Genomic DNA, 17,899 nt, shown 5'->3' with positions numbered 1-17,899 from the left:
TAATATGAGAGCCAGCCTCAAAATCTCTGAAGGGCTGTCCCACGGAAGATGGAGCCAGCTTGTTTTCTGCTGCTCCAGAGGGGAGGACCTGAACCAATGGATTCAAATGACTAGGAGGGAGATTCTGACTAAACAAGGGCAAAAACTTTCTGAGGGTAAGAGCTATTCGACTATGGAACAGACTCCCTCAAAAGGTGGTGGGCTATCCTTCATTGGAGGCTTTTCAGCAGAGCTCAGATGCTCACCTGTGGGGTTTTATTTAGTTGCGATTCCTGCATTTCAGGAAGAATCCATGACCCACAGCCATCTAACCTCCAGTGAAGGAGAGTCCACTATCTGCCAAGCTCACGGAACCATAGAATTGTAGAGTTGGAAGGGATCCCCGTGTTAGAATTCCTGCTCCGTGATTGCAGTCATGGGATTTTTGTCTATCACATGAAGGTGTATGTTTTGACTCCACAGAGTGGGAAGTGACGGAGACAGGATGTTTGTGTTACTGTGTTCTGTGAAGTTTGTTCTTTTTCTCTTTGCTGTCTGATGCTAGAGAGAGAGGAAGCCATGTTGCAGTGCTCCATGTGTGTTTATATGCAAATAAAGTAGATTAGCCAAAATGCTGAGTTGCTGAGGTCTGTCAAGTAAACTGCGCAAACTCTGCGGATCCCTAAGTGTGCCAGTGTCGGTTGGCATCGATCACTGTGATGTTCAGGCAGAAGAAAGCTTTTGAAGCTCCCGAACGATCGACCAGGAGGGAGGGAACATGCCAGTCGGGCATATGTCTCTGCCAGGGTCCTACTCGAGTGTAGGCTGAGCTCCTGACACCCCGAGGATCGTCAAGTCCAGTCCTCTGCAAGGCAGGAATCACAGCTTGATCTCTGGAACCGTTGTGCCAAATTTGGTGATGATATCTTGCATGGGTACATTTGGTGGGGGTGGGGGAGGGAAGCAGGTTAATGCAGGGCATACGCCCCCCCCACCCCCAAGTAGCAGAGCTTGCCTTTCGCTGGGCTTCCTCCGTGTAATCTGTGTGCAGCAGCAGATCCAGAAATGTCTGCGCCACCCCATCCGCGTCCCCTGCAGCAGACAGCGCCATCCCCAAAGCCTTGTAGAGGAAGCCCTAGAGGGGAGAGGGAAGGTGGTGGCAAGCTGAGCAGCGCAGACCCCAGCCAGCCAACGACATAGCAGACACACACATCCACAACCAAGGTGTCTCACCCACCGCGGCCAAGACCTTAGGCACAATTTACCTCCAGTATATTAGAAGGAGCTGCCGCTGGGCCAAAGGGGGCCCATCTTAGACTAGCATCCTCTTCACATCGTGGCCACCCAGACACACCAGTGGGAAACTTGCAAGCAGGACTTGAGTGCAACAGCAACCCTCTCCTCTACTGGCATTCAGAAGCATCGCCATGGATGCAGAGCATAGCTATCAAGGCTAAGAAGCACCAATAGCCATCTCCTTCAAGCTTTTGCCTAATCCTCTTTTAAAGTCATCTAGGTTAGACTAGGTTAGACGCGGGTGGCACTGTGGGTTAAACCACAGAGACTAGGACTTGCCGATCAGAAGGTTGGCCGTTCGAATCCCCACCATGGGGTGAGCTCCTGTTGCTCGGTCCCTGCTCCTGCCCACCTAGCAGTTTGAAAGCACATCAAAGTGCAAGTAGATAAATAGGTACCGCTCCTGCGGGAAGGTAAACGGCGTTTCCGTGCACTGCTCTGGTTCGCCAGAAGTGGCTTAGTGATGCTGGCCACATGACCCGGAAGCTGTACGCCAGCTCCCTCGGCCAATAAAGCGAGATGAGCAACCCCAGAGTCGGTCACGACTGGACCTAATGGTCAGGGGTCCCTTTGCCTTTACTAGGTTAGACTGGAGAAATGCACAGAGGAGAGGGCTGTCAATGGCTATGCATTTCTGGACACATGGGTGCAGAATGGCACTGCAAAATTCAGAGAAGCGCAAATTTCGAAGGACGTCCATGTGTTTCGATTTGTGAATTGCTTCACAAAGTGCTTTGGCTTTGCAGGTGAACCAGATCAAAACCATCCCCCGCCCCTTTGGCGAATGCTCCAGTCCAGCTCTTCATAGGAAGGTGAGGGGCTGGGCATTCATTGTGCACAGCTGAATGGGGAGATACCCGATATTTGGGGGGGGCAGAGGAAAATGCACTGACTTTCTCCGCAGAGGAGTTGTGGTAGGTGCTCAGCTGCTTGGAGAGTTCCTTCCCCAGCACCAGGTTCCAGCCTCCCGCTTCGCTCCTCCGTAAGGACTTCTGCAGGAACTGAGGAGGCACCGGTGGAAACAGGGGTCACCGAGGAGGATCAGCAGTGCCACAGGAACAGTGCGTTTGCTCGCCCCACTGGTGTTACCTCCAAGAGTTTGGCTTCCCAGGCTGCGGGCTCCAGCGTGTACTTGCTGTGGCCTTTGGGAGAGGAGCAGCATTACGACAGAATCAGACCAGCCAGCTCAGTGCTGTCTGACCAGGCTGGCAGCAGCTCTCCAGGGCTTGAGGCAGGGGGTGCCACTGGGGAGTGGAGTCAGCGCTCCTTTGGGGGAAGCCAAGGAGGGCTGGGTGATTCTGGCATAGGCTGGAGATGGGCCAGAGTCACTACCATAGATAACCCGCAATCATAAAAACAAGGTGCCACCCAGTAACATATAAAAACCACTGCCAGACTGGGGTTGCGGCTGGCACCTGAACCACTCTTGCGATAGGGCCATGTCACAGATCTGCATCAACTGTGCCAATTTAGGCACAGAGGGGGGAAGAACTCTGTAGGACTCCTGCTGCCAGGGGTTACTCTGACTCACTAACAGTATTTCCCTGGCCAAGTGAATTAATTACTGTTGTTATTATTGCGCGTGAATTTTGATGCTGCATATTGCCAGATTAGACCTCTAAGGATTCATCTGCAATTGAGCAGATCTAGCTGGTGGTTGGGTGGGGCCTCCCCAGTACTGTTCTGGGGAGAGAGCTGGCATGGTGTCGTGTTTAGAGTGTTGGATTAGGATATGGGATAGACCAGGATTCGAATCCTTACTCGGCCATGAAGCTCACAGAGGGCCTCGCCTTAACCTAACTCACATGCTTGTTGTGGGGATCACATGAGGAGTGGGGCAGAACCCACATGTGCCACCTTGAGTTCCTTGGAGAAAAAAGTGGGATACAAATGCAACAAATTGCATAAAATGCATTCCATAGTGGAATACAAGGCTCATATTTATTCAAAACATGCCAAATATATGTGGCGGCCAAATGCTACTCATTCCTTTTTTAAAGCCTTCTATTATTGTTTTCTGGTTCTGCTATCTTGTGTTTTTATTCCTCTTGTTCTTATGACTGTTCCTATTGTTATTTTTAGCTTGATGATTTGTTTGTTTTTATGTTTATTGCATCTGCAGATAAAATAAAATATATATAAACCAATAAATACAACCCATAAATGCAGTAAATATATATATATATATATATATATAAATATATATAAGCAAAGAAATAATTTATATATTCCCCCCCCAAAGGCTTTTTGGTTTTGTTTTCTTCTTCTTTCTTAGGGGAAGAGTCAGGAGATTCCAGGCTCAGGCCTGGTGGCAGATGTGGAGGTGGTGGCTTGGTCGGACACCATCCTAGAGGAGAGGTCGTCTGCCAGCAACTCTTGGCAAAAATCGACCCTCTGCACACACAAGTGTGTCAGCTGAGCTCGGCAGGGCAGGGGAGGGTTGGTTTTTCCTCTCATCTCACCTTCCAGGTAGCGGACCAGGGCAGGTATCTCCACCCACCAGTGCTCCCCCACATCCCTGTAGGCCTCTGGGCGTAGGGCGTTCATCAGGAGCAGCACGGCAGCCCCTCGGCCAGTCCCTTCCAAGGGGGAGACAGCGAGGGCCTGCAGAGGAGGAGAGCAAGGGTCTCCAGGTCAGGAAGGTGGTTCACCCAGGTCAGGCTGCTTCCACCTCTGTGGCCTTCTGGAGTCTAGAGGCCACTGGGGTCCCATCCTCACCAGCCTAAATCCACACCCAACACAGACTGGTAGGGAGGCTTTATTTACTTATTTTTAAACAAGTCACCTGTTTCAGCTAACTCTCTATATTCTACTGTTATAAGAATTATATGATAAATGTCCATAACTGCATATATAAACCACATGTCTGAAACCCCACAGAAAAAGTCCCGAAACCATTTTGTCCCTTCCAAATTGACCTCAAATATTTCTCTGCAAGGTCGAAGGAAAATGGAACAGCCTCCCCATTGTCTTTTCGTTCACAAATCCTGTCTTACGGGTATGTCTGTGTATGAATAGGGTGAGCCTGTGACCTGGCTCAGGAACTAAGTATTTATCATTACAAAAGACTGGCCAGGCTTCCCAGGTAATCTAATCAAGTGTCCATTAACAGGTAACCTGCCAGACAGGAGGTAAACAACGCACTCAGATTTCTGTTGTAGAATGCCTCTTCTGTGATGTATGTATGATGTTTCTGGGGGTGGTCTTGGACTCCAGGGTGGGCAATTTAAAATGTTTTAAATTTTGTTCTGGGTCCTCCTCTGTCCTCCTGTATGTGAGGGGAGCACCCTGTTGCAACAGCTTTAATAAAGATCAGGCTTACTAGCTGCTTTGCTTCTCAATATTCTCTGGTTGGCCTCTGTTATTTTCTCCTACCAATAGGGAACCCACGTAAGGACTCTATATGGGCTCTTGGATACCCCATAAGGGAAAAAGGGCAGATTTTGTTTACAACACTACACACCAACTTGCAGCAATGTCTCTGAAGGGTTTTAGGCAGGGAAAGGGGGTCTCTCGCAGCCCTAGCTGGAGATGCCAGTGGGGATTGCAACGGGCCCCTTCTGCATGCAGAGCAGGTGCTCTGCCACTGAACTGGGCCTCCCCCAACCTAGTTTCTTAGGAAGCATATGTGAGTTCGGGTCCAGTTTCCTCCAAGAGTCTAGCAACGAGGCAGCCCCCTTTCAGAAACCGCTAGAAGCCTGAACCACTCCCCACCCCTCCCCAGTTACCCACATCACTTACCAGGAGCCGTGCCATCAATTCTTGTGGAGTTGGTAAACCCCCTGGAAAGGGGAGAGAGGAAGAGAACAAGGGGAAGGGAAGTGGGGGCTGGTGTAAATAGGAACATAGTAAGAAGCTGCCCTTAGGGAGATAGAGAGTTGATCCATCTGGCAGTGGGTTTCAGGCATGAGCCTTTCCCAGCTCAGCCAGGGGACACTTGGGACTGAAGCTGGGGCCTTCTGCCTGCCAAGCAGCTTCTCTGCACTGAGCTATGGCCCTTCCCATCCTGTCTACCCCAAAATCTCCTGCAGACTGGCAGAGGACCCTGAGACAACTTCATCTGCATCCCTAAATCAATGGGATTGGAGAGGCATTTGGGGGCTGCCTGTAGTGGGGTAGGAGAGCTGAAAATAATGCCAAATAATGCCAAAATATTCCACATCTGGCAACAATTGTGCCCCCTTCGTTTCAGGTGGTACATGGGTAGACGAGTCTAAAAAGCCTGGGACACAAATTTTCAAGGTCCTTTAGCAGCTATGATGGCTTATTTACCAGAGGTTTTGTATTTAGTGTTAAGTCTGGAATTGTATACTTGATTCTGACCAAACTCAGCCTCCCAATGCATATTCTGCTCCCCCACTCCTGCGCTGCCCGCCTTGGAGGGGCGAGTATCGGGCATGGTGGCACCCACCTGTCCCCAGGCCATTCTGCTTGTGGTCCACCCGACGTAGTCGCTGCTCTGCCAGCAGTCTCAAGGCGTGGCAGAGGGGGGTGACTAAAGCCATGTAGGGGGGCTGCATGAGGTAGCTCAGCAACTTGGTCCACAATTCCTGCCAGGAAGAGGAGGGAGGGTTCAGCGCTTGGAGCCAGTTGCCTCCCTGGCCCTACAGAGCCCATTTCTCCTTAAAGCCCCAGTCATTCACCTCCATACCTCAACATCACTTCCCTGCCCTGCACTTGTAAGGGGCAAGTTTCTCAGTCAGTACATGCTCAGAGGCACCCTTTTGCTCTACATGTTGCAAGGCTAAGTGGACAAAAGGTTCTGGATCAGATCTCTTAGCCAGGGGTAGCCAATGTGGTACCTTCCAGATGTTGGACTTTAACCAGATGGTTAGAAAAGGTACAGGAAATTTCATTATTTGAATATATATATATATATATATATATATATATATATATATATATATGGACGCAGGTGGTGCTCTGGTCTAAACCACTGCGCCTAGGGATCACCTCCCCTTTGTGGGTCCTATTGTTAATCATTTCCTCCTGCATCTTTTATGACAATCCAAATCTTTTACCTCTCCATTGTGTCCAAAATTCACCATTAAACTACAAGTGATATTCCAGTCCTACTAATGATTTTAACTGTTAACAATGGTCTTTAAGATAAGTTATAAATTTTCCCCATTCCGTATTAAAATTTTGGTCTTCTTGATTTCCGATTCTTCTGGTCATTTTAGACATTTTGGCATAATCCATCAACTTGATCTGCCATTCTTCTCTGGAAGAACGGCATTTTTGGAATATCTAATTCACCACAGCAGGGCTGTCTGGGTTTGGCCAAACAACATTGTTCTGGCATAGTGTGGTTCCCTTTTATAACTTTCATTACCAACAAGAGTGTATTATGCAAACCCCCAGTGGCTCGTATTAACACTATAGATTCAGAACACACACACTGAGGAATGTGAACGGTTTAATTTACTTCCCCCAATGATTATGATCTTGAACGCAATAAAACGTGTGAGAGAGAACGAACTAGAAACCCCATCTCCCCTGCCACCGTTCGATTCTCGAATTCAAGGGGTCCCTGACCTGGCTGGTGCCCCTTCCTGAAGCCACAGCGATGTGGAGGACCTCCGCGCTGGCAATTCCGATGGCTTTCTCCTCCAAGCCGCCCAAGGGGAGGCTCAGTGTGGGGTGCGTCTGAAAGAGGAACAGGCTCCTGAGATTGCCCCCAACCTCCCTCCCCTGAAATCTCCAGGCCTCTTAAGGGCAGGGCAGGGCCCCTGGGCGCTCTCACCAGCTGGTGGGCAGACACAGCCATCTGCAGGGAGATGTAGTTCAGAGGCCAGCCTTCGATTCTCTCCAGGTAGCTGGTGCGCAGCAGCCTCCCAATGGCCCGGAGCGTGGCCAGGCGGACCTGAGAGCCAGAGCGGGCAGGGAAAGACAATGTCCCATGCCACCCGAGAGGGGCAGAGGTGCACCACGAGGCACTTCAAAGTGTTTGGGGCCCTGTCCCACCCACGGCACATGACTCAACAGCAACCTGGAGGACTGAGTCCCTGGGCCTGCTGCTGGCAGTCCCAAATCCCTTCTCCTTCTCACCCTGGTGCTGTCGTCCCCCAGAGCGGCCTTGACTACCCTCACGCACAGCTGCCTCCTGCTCCAGAGCTCAGGCACTGGAAGAGAAAGGCGGGTAAGGCTTAGCCTCCCTCCCGGCGTTGAGGGAGCCCAGCCCCCTTCATCCTCCTCCCTGACCATTGGCCATAGTGGGACTTCTGGGAGCCAGAGTCCAATGAGAGAGCGAGAGAGCGCATGGTGTAGTGGTTTAGAGCGTTGGACTAGGACTAGGGAGTCCAGGGTTCAAATCTCTGCTTGGCCATGAAACTCACTGGGTGTGACCTTGGAGACCAGGCCCTGCCTCTCAGCCTTGCCTACCTCACAGGGTTATTGTGAGGATCGAATGAGGAGGGGGAAGAACCATGTAAGTCCCTCTGAGATCATTGGAGAAAAAGATGGGCCACAAATGCAACAAACAAATAAATACCTGGAGGAAAAATAATGTTGCTTGGGGAGTTGTTATTGTTGTTGGTTTTTTGTTATCTTTATTTTAGCTCTTGTGATTTATGTGGAAATTGCTCAGTTTGCTTGTGTATTTTTAAATGTTGCAGTTATAGCTTATGACTACTTTTATTACGTCGCATTGATGTATTTTTTTCCATGTTGGAAGCCGCCTGGAGCATGGTTTGAACTGTGGAAAGGCAGCATACAAATGACATTACGTATTAACAAGAACAAGAGGCAACCATCAGTTCACATCAGTTTGTTATTATCCATCATCATAATATTATGATATTCTTATCATTTTTTTAAGTTAAGCATAACTGATATTAAAAAACAGGCACACTCCCCAAATTCATCAGAGTGGTCACTTTATTTTCACTACCTGCATTTTAATACATTTTTCTTATATTGTTTTAATTCTATTAAAATTTAATTCATTTTTAAATGTTATCTTTTATATGTTTTTAGTCTTTTATCTGTGTTATTTTAATTGGTGTAAGCTACTTTGAGTCCCAGGCTGGAAAAAAGAATACAGTGGTACCTTAGGTTAAGAACTTAATTCGTTCTGGAGGTCCATTCTTAACCTGAAACTGTTCTTAACCTGAGGTACCACTTTAGCTAATGGGGCCTCCCGCTGTCACCGCCATGCAATTTCTGTTCTCATCCTGAAGCAAAGTTCTTAACCCGAGGTAATATTTCTGGGTTAGCAGAGTCTGTAACCTGAAGCATCTGTAACCCGAGGTGTTGTTGTTTAGTCGTTTAGTCGTGTCCGACTCTTCGTGACCCCATGGACCAGAGCACGCCAGGTACCACTGTATTATTATTATTATTATTATTATTATTATTATTATTATTATTAATAATAATAATTATGGGTTTTAAGCAAAGGCTCTAACCAATTCTTCAATTAAAGGCTGTCCTACTGCAGACAGCTCTTCCAAACCAGCCAAGGGCCGTTCCTTATATCACTTCAGTAATCTTCACAACAGCCCTGCAAGGGTGACCAGAACTATCAGCTTCCTCCTGTTGCAGATGAGAAGAGGGGGTGGCCTTGGCCTACCTCGCAATTGGGCCAGAAACTCTCTTCCTCACTTAACACTCTTAGAATGCTCCTACCCTGGGAGGGAAGTTGGGGGTCTAAGGTGCGGGGGGGCAGCTGTATGGGACTAGACCCCCTTCCTCTCCAGATACTTACGCTGGGCACCAACAATTTCAGAGAACAAAGCCAGGAGCACTGCACAGACGTCTTCTTGGCGCTCCTCCACCTTCCCCTGGAAGACCCCCATCAGCCCAGAGGGGTGCAGACGGGCTGTGGGGGAGCAGAAGGGGCCGTAGCTCAGTGCCAGGGCATCTGACTTGCACGCAGAAGGTCCCTTGTTCAATCCCCAGTTGGGCTGGGAGAGACTCCTTATCTGGAAAACCCCAGAGAGCTGCTGCCAGTCAGTGTGGATAATGCTGGCTTGGTAATAAGGCAGCTTCCTCTGTTCCTATTCAAATCAGCTCTTGATCTGGAACCATGAGGACTAGAAACTTAAGTGCTCGAGGACCTGCTTTGCCTGCTGCAGGTTCAATCCCCGATGGTATCACCAGCCAGGGCTGGGAATGTCTACAGCCTGAAACCCACAAAGAGCTGCTGCTGTCAGTCAGTGTAGGGAATATTGAGCTAGACTTCCCATGCTCCCAGTAAGTGTAGGGGCCCATGGGGTGGATGTCCGCCGTTTTTCACCCTCTTCCCCTTGGTTTGAGCTGGGATGGGGAGCCTCCCCTCTTTCTGTCCATACCCAGGCGCAGGAAGATGCGAGCGATCTCTTTGAAGTTCTCCTCACATTGCGGGTGAGGCGGCCATTTCTGTCCCCTGATGCAGATCTAAGGGGAGGAAGGATGTTGGCATTTTGTCAGTGATTTGTTGCTCCTGCAGCATGTAGTTCAGCTATGGAACTCTGAAAGGAGGAAGTGACGGCTACCGACCTAGATAGCTTTAAAAGAGTAGACAAATCTTGGGCTCGGGTCCTGCTTTTGGGTTTCCCATCGGAGCATATGCTTGGCCACTGTGAGAGCAGGATGCTGAACTAGATGGACCATTGGCCTGATCCAGCAGCCTCAAATTATGTTCTTACAGCACCATTGCCAACTGCCTCCTGGGTTGGCTCACCCACCGGCTCCAAAATTTGCCCCCTCTCACCTGGCGAACCAGAGCGCAGGTGAGGGGCCCCACATGCTCCCTTGGAATAGGGTTGTTGTTCACAAGAGACGCTTCCAGGATCTGGCCCAGAATCTGCAACAGGCATAAGAAAAATGACATTGGCTGCCAGTACGTTTCTGAGCACAGTTCAAAGTGTTGGTACTGACCTTTAAAGCCTTAAAAGGCTTCGGCTCCGTATACCTGAAGGAACGTCTCCACCCCCATCGTTCTGCCTGGACACTGAGGTCCAGCTCTGAGGGCCTTCTGGCAGTTCCCTCCCTGCAAGAAGTGAGGCAAAGGGCCTTCTAGGTGATGGTGCCCGCCCTGTGGAACAACCTCCCTTCAGATGTCAAGGAAATAAAAAAGCAACCTGACTTTTAGAAGACATCTGAAGGCATCCCTGTATGAGTAAGTTTTTAATGTTTGATCTTTTGCTGTGAATGTTTTAATGTGCTGAAAGCCTCCCAGAGTGGCTGGGCCAACCCAGTCAGACGGGTGGCATATTAACAATAAATTATTAGTATTGTTATTAGCAAAAACTGTTAAGTTGTGGGTGAATATATCGGACGACACAGCGATTCTTCAAACAGCTCTTGTTTATTCACAGGCCCGAACAGAACTGAACTGAAGGGTTCAGCCAGCCTGCTTATATAGAGCTCCCCTAGAACGCAACATTAATCATTTTCTGCAAGTATCCAATCACTGAACGTCACTTTCGATCCCTTATTTGCATATGTGGACCTGAACTATCTACAGTATCCCCCTGCTGGCCCAGGGTGAGAACTTCAATACATAATAATGAGCACAACAGCTCATTCCCTGAAACCAGTTACTGAGATGAAGGGGCCCTAGATCCCCGCAGCTGCCTATCCTCTCCAGGGTTTATGGCAAGCAATCGAAGACCACCCCCACACCACAAAAATCACGGCAATATATATATTTTTAAACAAATAAAATCTATATACACCTAAATAGAAATTGTTACAGCAGCCGAGCTTGGGGTGGCCTGCTCAAGTCCTGGGTGCCAGTGGGGAGCAGCAATCTGCAATGCTCACCTTTGTGATGAGGAAGGTCTCCGTGCTGCTATCATACTGGGCTAAGAGCAGAGAGATGTCGCTGTAGATCTGAGATTGGAAGTCTGTCCTGGGCAGCAGGAGTCGCAGGATGGGGCTCAGAGTCTTCAAGACTGCCAGCTGGACCTTTGGGGGTGGGGAGGCAGCAGCTGTCACAAGACCTTTGGAGGCAAGATGGGAAACCCACCTTCCACACTGGTGACAGGGCAGGGTCCTCTCCCAGTCACTAAGGGCAGAGAGCTAGTTTAGGGGGGCCAGCAGGAAACCACACATGTTTTTGGCCTGGGTCAGTTTGCTTGCTTCTGCAGCTTGCCTGCAGAAAAAGGGTTGGTGCTGACTGAAGTGTGAGATGCTATTTGACTGCTGGTGAGTGGGCGCAGCAGAGGGGTGAGGGTGAGTTTTTTAAAAAAAACAAAACTAAGTTCTAAATTTAAGAGGTCACCTGCTGTGATCCTGTGATGCCAAGATGTTTTTGTGCCCCTTCTCAAGGCCCTCCAAAATCTGTCCATTTTTTAACTACAGTGGTACCTTGGTTCTTGAACGTAATCCATTCTGGAAGTCCGTTCAACTTCTGAAACGTTCAAAAAACCAAGGCACGGCTTCCGATTGGCGCAGGTGCCCTGGAAACAATAGCCGATAGCTGCATTGGACCTTCGGCTTCTGAAAAATGTTCGGCTTCCGAAAAAACTGGAACACTTACTTCCAGGTTTTCGGTGTTTGGGAGCCGAAATGTTTGAGTACCAAGGCGTTTGAGAACCAGGGTTCCACTGTATTTTAAAAAAAACACATTTTACTGACTAGCCCTGTGGTCCCTGTGCTGTGATACTATGGTGCTAAAAGTTTTTTCGGGCCTCCCAAGTCCTCTGCCCTATGAAACCCTTTTAATTTTTTTTTTAAATGTCCAGTGACCTGCAGCCCCTGCAAGGTGGATCATGTGACCATCGGTCTGAAAAAGACCAGTCACCTCTACCCTAGGCTGCAAAATCTTGCCACTGTAGAAAGTGTCCCTCTTCCAACCAAGGACCAGCAGCATGATCCCTGGGGAGACAGCAAAGTCATCCACAACCCCTCCCCAGATGGAGAGAGTCCCAGGGGAGGGTCGATTGAAGGCATCCTGCTGGTTATGGGGGGGGGCTGACTGATCGCCCCTTGCCCCTCACCTGTGCATCACATCCAGGGAGCCAAGTTCGGGTCATGCAGGAGTAGAGAGGCAGCAGGTAGGCAGAGAACTGCTGGACGCTGATGCGGGGGTAAGAGCTTCGCTCCCAGGTCCGCAGGTATATCCGGATTGCCCCACACATCTGCTCCAGAGCTTGGGAATGTGAAACAGGTAACAGAGAAGGGGGTGGAGAGAGAGAAATGAAAGGCAGAGCATGTTAACCAAGGTGGAAGTTCTGCTTCCATAGTTAAATTGTGGAACTCACTCCTGCAGGAGGCTTTGATGGGCACCAACTTGGATGACTTTAAAAGAGTATATACACAAAGTATCAAATGTGGTGACAGTAATAATAATACAACAAAACAACAACAACACAAACTGGCTTACAAGTATAAAACCAAATTTACTAGAATAATAACTAGAATCGAGATAGACTTGTAACCATTCAAGCAACAAACATACTAAGGTGCCATGTGCAAAACAAAGCCAGGAGATACTGTAAACATGGAGTGGATAAATGTACAACTATATCTTAACAAGTTACAAGTGCAATAAACGTTATACAGACTGGATAAATGAACCATTCAACAAGTAGCGTAAGTCCAATCACAGAATGGCAACCCCGTGGCAAGGGGTAGCACACTGGAGAATATGAAAAAGTTTTTCAAAGCTGTTTTTCAAAGCTGTATGCATGGACCAATCACAGGAAGGCAAATCAAAGCCACCACCCTGATGAGAATAATGCGAGTGGGCAAAAGGAGACCTGTTCTCCGGATATATTACAGGTTTCACTACACGCTTCAACAGTCTGAAAAGCTGCTTGATACAAAATAGCACTCCAATTACAATGTGTGGTAAACCATAAAAATTAGAAAATATCAGTCTCATACTATACCTTACCCAGTCATACAAAATGGTTTGCTCAGGATAAAGTTATTATTCTAGTAAATTTGGTTTTATACTTATAAGCCAGTTTGTGGTGGTGGTGTTGTTTTGTTGACTTTAAAAGAGGACAGGACAAATTCATGGAGGAAAAGAAGGCTATGGATGGCTCCTAGCCAGAATGCATATACTCTGCTGCCACAGATGGAGGCAGCAATGCTTCTGAAAGCTGGTTGCTGGAGACCACAAGTGAGGAGGGTACTGCTGTGCTCAGGTTCCGCTAGCAAGCTTCCCTGAATGGGCATCCGGTTGGCCACTGTGAGAACGGTGGGGATAACTCAGCCTCATATAACCAACATGCTTTTAACTCTAGTTAATGCACGAAGGGGTTAAGACCATAGAGTAAAGTGTCCCAAGTTTGCAAAGCATCGCTTAAGGAGGCCCTGCAGGACCCACCTGTGCAGAGAGCCCTGCGCCTCCGTCCATCCTCGATCCGGCGCATGGCGGTCTGGAGGGTGGTTAGGGTGATGCCCAGGAAAGGGACGCAGCTGTACACTGAGGAGAGATGGGCAGAAAAGCAGGAAGTGTGCTTGATCATACCCTGGGTTGGGGAATGAAACCACCCCTGGGTTTTATCAAGGAGATTCCCGGGACAGATCACAAGCCATATTGGACTCTTGGCAATTTGGATCAGGACAGGGGTGAAGATGAACTGTCAGGAGAATTCCTGCTCCATGACTGCAGTCATGGGATTGTTGTCTATCACATGACGGTATATGTTTTAACTCCACAGAGTGGGAAGTGACGGAAACAGGATGTTTGTGTTACTGTTTTCCGTGAAGTGGGACTATTGTCCATTGTTCTTTCTCTTTGCTGTCTGATGCTAGAGAGAGAGGGAGCCATGTTGCAGTGCTCCATGTGTGCTTATATGTAAATAAAGTAGATTAGCCAAAATGCTGAGTTGCTGAGGTCTGTTACGCAAGCTGGGAAGACTCTGAGGTTCCCTAAGTGTGCCGGTGTCTGTTGGCATCGGTTGCTGTGATGTTCGGGCAGAAGAAAGCTTTTGAAGCTCCCGAACGACCAAGAGGGAAAGAAGATGCCAGTTGGGCATGTGTCTCTACCAGGGTCCTACTCAAGTGTAGGATGAGTTCCTGACAACAGGAATTCTAACAGGAACTTGCCCTTGTACCATTGTTGGCTGCGATCTTCCCCAGGGTCAGGAGAGTGAACTCATCTGGCGGCGCAAACGGCTTGAGCTGGTGCTGGAGCTCCATCATTATGGGATGGAAGTGATGGCAGGCAAAGGTGGCCAGGGTGCTGCTTGCCGCTGCCTGAAGCTCTCGGGGCACTTCCTGCTGAGAGGGCGGAAATGAGATTCGGAAGCACAATGTCCAGCAACCTGGCAGCAAAGGGAGCCGGTGTGCCATAGTGGTTAGAGTGTCCGACTAGGAACACCGGGAGACCAGGGTTCGAATCCTCGCTTGGCCATGAAGCTCCTTGGGTGGCCTTGGGCCAGTCACTGCCTCTCAGCCTATCCTAAGTCACAGGGTTGTTATGGGGTTTAAATGAGGAGGAAGAACCATGTTTGTACATTTGAGCTCCTTGGTGCGGGGGACGGGATGGAGAATGGTGGGAGATAAATGCAATTGATAAAATAAGGAGGCAGGATGAAAATCCCGGCCCGCTCGCCTACCACATGGCTGGGAGTTTGCAAAGCAGGGTTTGGCCTCGGGATGTCTTAAAAGCAACAACAACCACCCAGAATTAACCACTAAGCAAGGAGATGCCTCTGGGAGTCATCTGCGGTATCCTTACATCTGGAGATGCCCTCAAGTGCTTGGAGGCCGCAAGGATGAATTGGCCGGCGGGCTCCACCTCCAGGCCGTGCTCCATCATGGCCTGCAGACTGCGATAGATGGCCACCTTCTGCCAGGCAGAAGCCTGCAGAAAGGAAAGAGAGGGAGAGAGTTTCTGCGCATGGAGGGAAGGACCAGTCCATTTAATCTCTATTATTTTACCCTGCCCATCTGACTGGGTTGCACCAGCCACTCTGGGAGGCTTCCAACAAAAATATAGCATCAAACATTAAAAGCTTCCCAAAGTAGGGTTACGTTCAGATGCCTGCAAAAACTTATATAGTTTAACTCTTTGACAACTGGTGCTGGTGCTCTTGAGAGGATTTGGTCTACAATTCTCAGGCTGGGGCCGATGGAATTTGTGGTCCCAAATCTCTGAAGGGCACTTGAGGTGGGGGGAACTGGTCTTGGAAAACGGTCTAAGTTAGAGAAGCAGTTTTTCCTACCTCGTCCTGCTGGAGCATCACTACGAGAAGCGGTATCGTGGCAGCTGGCTGGCTGCGAGCAGCCTTCACAATGCAGACGATGACCTCCTTCTGGGATGCGGCCTCTGGGAGTTGCAGGAGGTGGCTGATGGAGTGGAGGCGACCTGAGTAGGGGACGGAGGAGACTGCAGCAACCCACCAGGCTGACAAGAATCACGATAGCTTGCCCAACGTTCTGCAGGTGGCACTTCCGAAGGCCTGGGCGGTCTCAAGGTTCTAGACCTCGTTGCCACCAAGCAATGAGTGTGTGTGCAAAGTCTGGTGAAAACTCTCTGCACCAGTTATGTACTGAGTTGAATAGGATCCAAAAGGCAGCAGTCTGATTGGTCCTAGAACAATAGGGTCCAGAAAGCAGCAGTCTGATTGGTCCATAGGAGCCACCCAATCCAGCTCCAGGTGGAAGTGAATCCGCAACCTGATTGGCCTACAGGAGAATCCTGGAATTAGCCAATCACGTGGGGCCCATTGTGTAAATAATGTATATAAAGCAGACATTCTAGGGGAACTTCAATTCCTCCTCACCACTATGAACTGAATAAAGAGCATAAAGAATAAAGAGCATGAAATCCACTCTCAACTCCGAGTATATTTCAGCACCCTTTTAAAGGAACAAGGGGAAAGTTGAGTGCTGTTTACAGCTGGGGCCATACAGATGTTGATGAGCTGCATCTCCTCTCAGGTCTAACAGCCAGCACGGCCAGGGATGATGGGAGTTGGAGGCCAATCACATGTTCACAGTGGAACGGACTACCTTGGAAGGCGGACTCTCCTTCATTGGAGATTTTTCAACAGAGTTTGGATGGTCGCCTGAGGGATTCTTTAGCTGTGATCCCTGCATCACAGGGGGTTGGACTAGATGACCCTTGGGGTCTCTACAGTTCTAGGGTTCTATGCTGAAGACCACACGTGAAGCATTCCTGATTTACAGCACTCATCATAACTGTTTGTCTCTTGCTGCAGTGAGCAGAAAAACACTACATTTGTTCAAACAGTGGGGTGGCGACCCCTTTTTTGACCCAAAGGGGCATGTTCCACTTGGCTGCTCCTTTGGAGGCCACTTGGGAGTCGTATTCTAGAGGGTGCCAGGGTGCCAAAGGCAGGACGAAAGAGCCACATAAGAGGAGCAGAAGGGGTAAATGAGAAGGACCTCTACAAGTGTTCATGTCAGGCTATGACCAGGGAGACCAGGGTTCAAATCCCCATGCAGCCATGAAGCTCACTGGGTGATTTTGGGGCCAGTTTCTGTCTCTCTGTCTAACTTCCCTCTCAGGGTTAGGGAAAGACATAGGAAGAACCAGCGGTTGTATTCTGTGCCAACTTTTAAACGCCCCCTGAAAACATTTTTATTCTGTCAGGCTTATGCAAGCAATTAAGAGCACATCTCCTGCAATGGTTTATTGATACTTGTTTTAAATTTTTTTCCTTCCCCGTTGTTTCTATTCAGCCTCCGCAAGCATAGCCATGCTCCCATCAGCCCCTGCACCACACTATTAGGCCCTATTAGTTGGGGCTGCTGGTTGTTGTAGTCCAAACCATACGGAGTGCACCATGTTGACAAAGTCTGATTTAGGGAGAACTTGCACACTGTACTATTTATGTTGCTGGGAAATAGTGTAAAATCAACATATCTTTTTAAGGTGCAATCAAAGCGGTGATCTTTGGGAGTGAGGTATGGCAAGTAGCATCCCTACAGAATGCACATTGGATCCCTTGGAAGTTGTGTTTGAAGTTGCAGTGGTCCTGAATTACTATATAGCTTTTACAAACTGCCCAAGTCCCTTACCTTCACTGGATGATTCTCCCTCGTCAGTCATGCCCTTATATGCCTTCTGCTCTGTGTTTTCTGTCCCAAGAAGAAATGCTCAACAATTGCAACTTGCCCTTACAAACACACACAGGTTATGAATGTTGAGACTCCCAAGACCTATCTCCAAGACCATGAAATACTCCACCAGCAGCCCCATGGAAGCCGGAAGCCATCAACTGGCACACCTGGTGTCAGCCCCATTGGAAGTCACAAGGTCTCTGGGAAGGGGCAGGCATACCCCACTCCCCTCCAAAGAAGCCCCAGGTTCTCCAAGTGACAGGGAGATGTTTCCTTTCCCTCTCTTGTAAATCTAGGACTCAGGGCTATCCAGTGAAGCCGGATATTGGGAGATTTGGAACAGGCAAAAGAAAGTCCTTCTTCATGCACCATGATGTTAAACTGTGGAACTCCCTACCACAGGAGACGGTGATGGCCATCAACTTGGATGGATTTAAAAGAGAACTGGATAAATTCATGGAGTCATGGTTATCAATGGCTACTAGCCATGATGGTTGTATTCTACCTCCAAACACCAGATGCTAAATAATACCAGCTCTTCTGCTCAGGCATCTGATTGGCTACTGTGAGAACAGGATGCTGGACTAGATGGGCCCCCATTGGCCCAATCCTGCAGGGTTCTTCATATGTTCACAGATTCTTAACAGAAGCT

General features: G+C 48.9%; 1 protein-coding gene across 7 annotated transcripts in view; it reads right to left on the bottom strand.

Moving 5' to 3' along the window:
* MROH2A (maestro heat like repeat family member 2A) overlaps positions 1 to 17,899 on the bottom strand; it is a 44,995-nt gene that overhangs the window by 24,566 nt on the left and 2,530 nt on the right. For 2 of the 7 annotated variants that reach the window (XM_083588154.1, XM_083588158.1), the window contains exons 2-20: positions 17,206 to 17,303; positions 15,384 to 15,526; positions 14,897 to 15,022; positions 14,271 to 14,433; positions 13,538 to 13,636; positions 12,201 to 12,352; positions 11,023 to 11,166; positions 9,968 to 10,060; positions 9,567 to 9,651; positions 8,981 to 9,094; positions 7,327 to 7,400; positions 7,022 to 7,141; positions 6,814 to 6,924; positions 5,687 to 5,825; positions 5,017 to 5,057; positions 3,738 to 3,879; positions 2,365 to 2,417; positions 2,169 to 2,276; positions 995 to 1,114 (exon numbers count right to left, since the gene is read on the bottom strand). In XM_083588154.1, the coding sequence (XP_083444280.1) occupies positions 995 to 1,114; positions 2,169 to 2,276; positions 2,365 to 2,417; positions 3,738 to 3,879; positions 5,017 to 5,057; positions 5,687 to 5,825; positions 6,814 to 6,924; positions 7,022 to 7,141; positions 7,327 to 7,400; positions 8,981 to 9,094; positions 9,567 to 9,651; positions 9,968 to 10,060; positions 11,023 to 11,166; positions 12,201 to 12,352; positions 13,538 to 13,636; positions 14,271 to 14,433; positions 14,897 to 15,022; positions 15,384 to 15,526; positions 17,206 to 17,236 (2,058 nt within the window). In that variant the 5' untranslated portion in view covers positions 17,237 to 17,303. Of the gene's footprint in view, positions 1 to 994; positions 1,115 to 2,168; positions 2,277 to 2,364; positions 2,418 to 3,737; positions 3,880 to 5,016; positions 5,058 to 5,686; positions 5,826 to 6,813; positions 7,142 to 7,326; positions 7,401 to 8,980; positions 9,095 to 9,566; positions 9,652 to 9,967; positions 10,061 to 11,022; positions 11,167 to 12,200; positions 12,353 to 13,537; positions 13,637 to 14,270; positions 14,437 to 14,896; positions 15,023 to 15,383; positions 15,527 to 17,205; positions 17,536 to 17,899 lie in introns of those variants that run through there. The other 5 variants (XM_083588157.1, XM_083588152.1, XM_083588153.1 and 2 more) reach the window with 5 other exon arrangements.

This window comes from Podarcis filfolensis (genome assembly GCF_964270895.1).
Source record: "Podarcis filfolensis genome assembly, chromosome: 15".
Classification (NCBI taxonomy): domain Eukaryota; kingdom Metazoa; phylum Chordata; class Lepidosauria; order Squamata; family Lacertidae; genus Podarcis; species Podarcis filfolensis.
The sequence above is the reverse complement of the archived record's forward strand: the minus strand, read 5'-3'. Positions and strand labels throughout refer to the sequence as shown.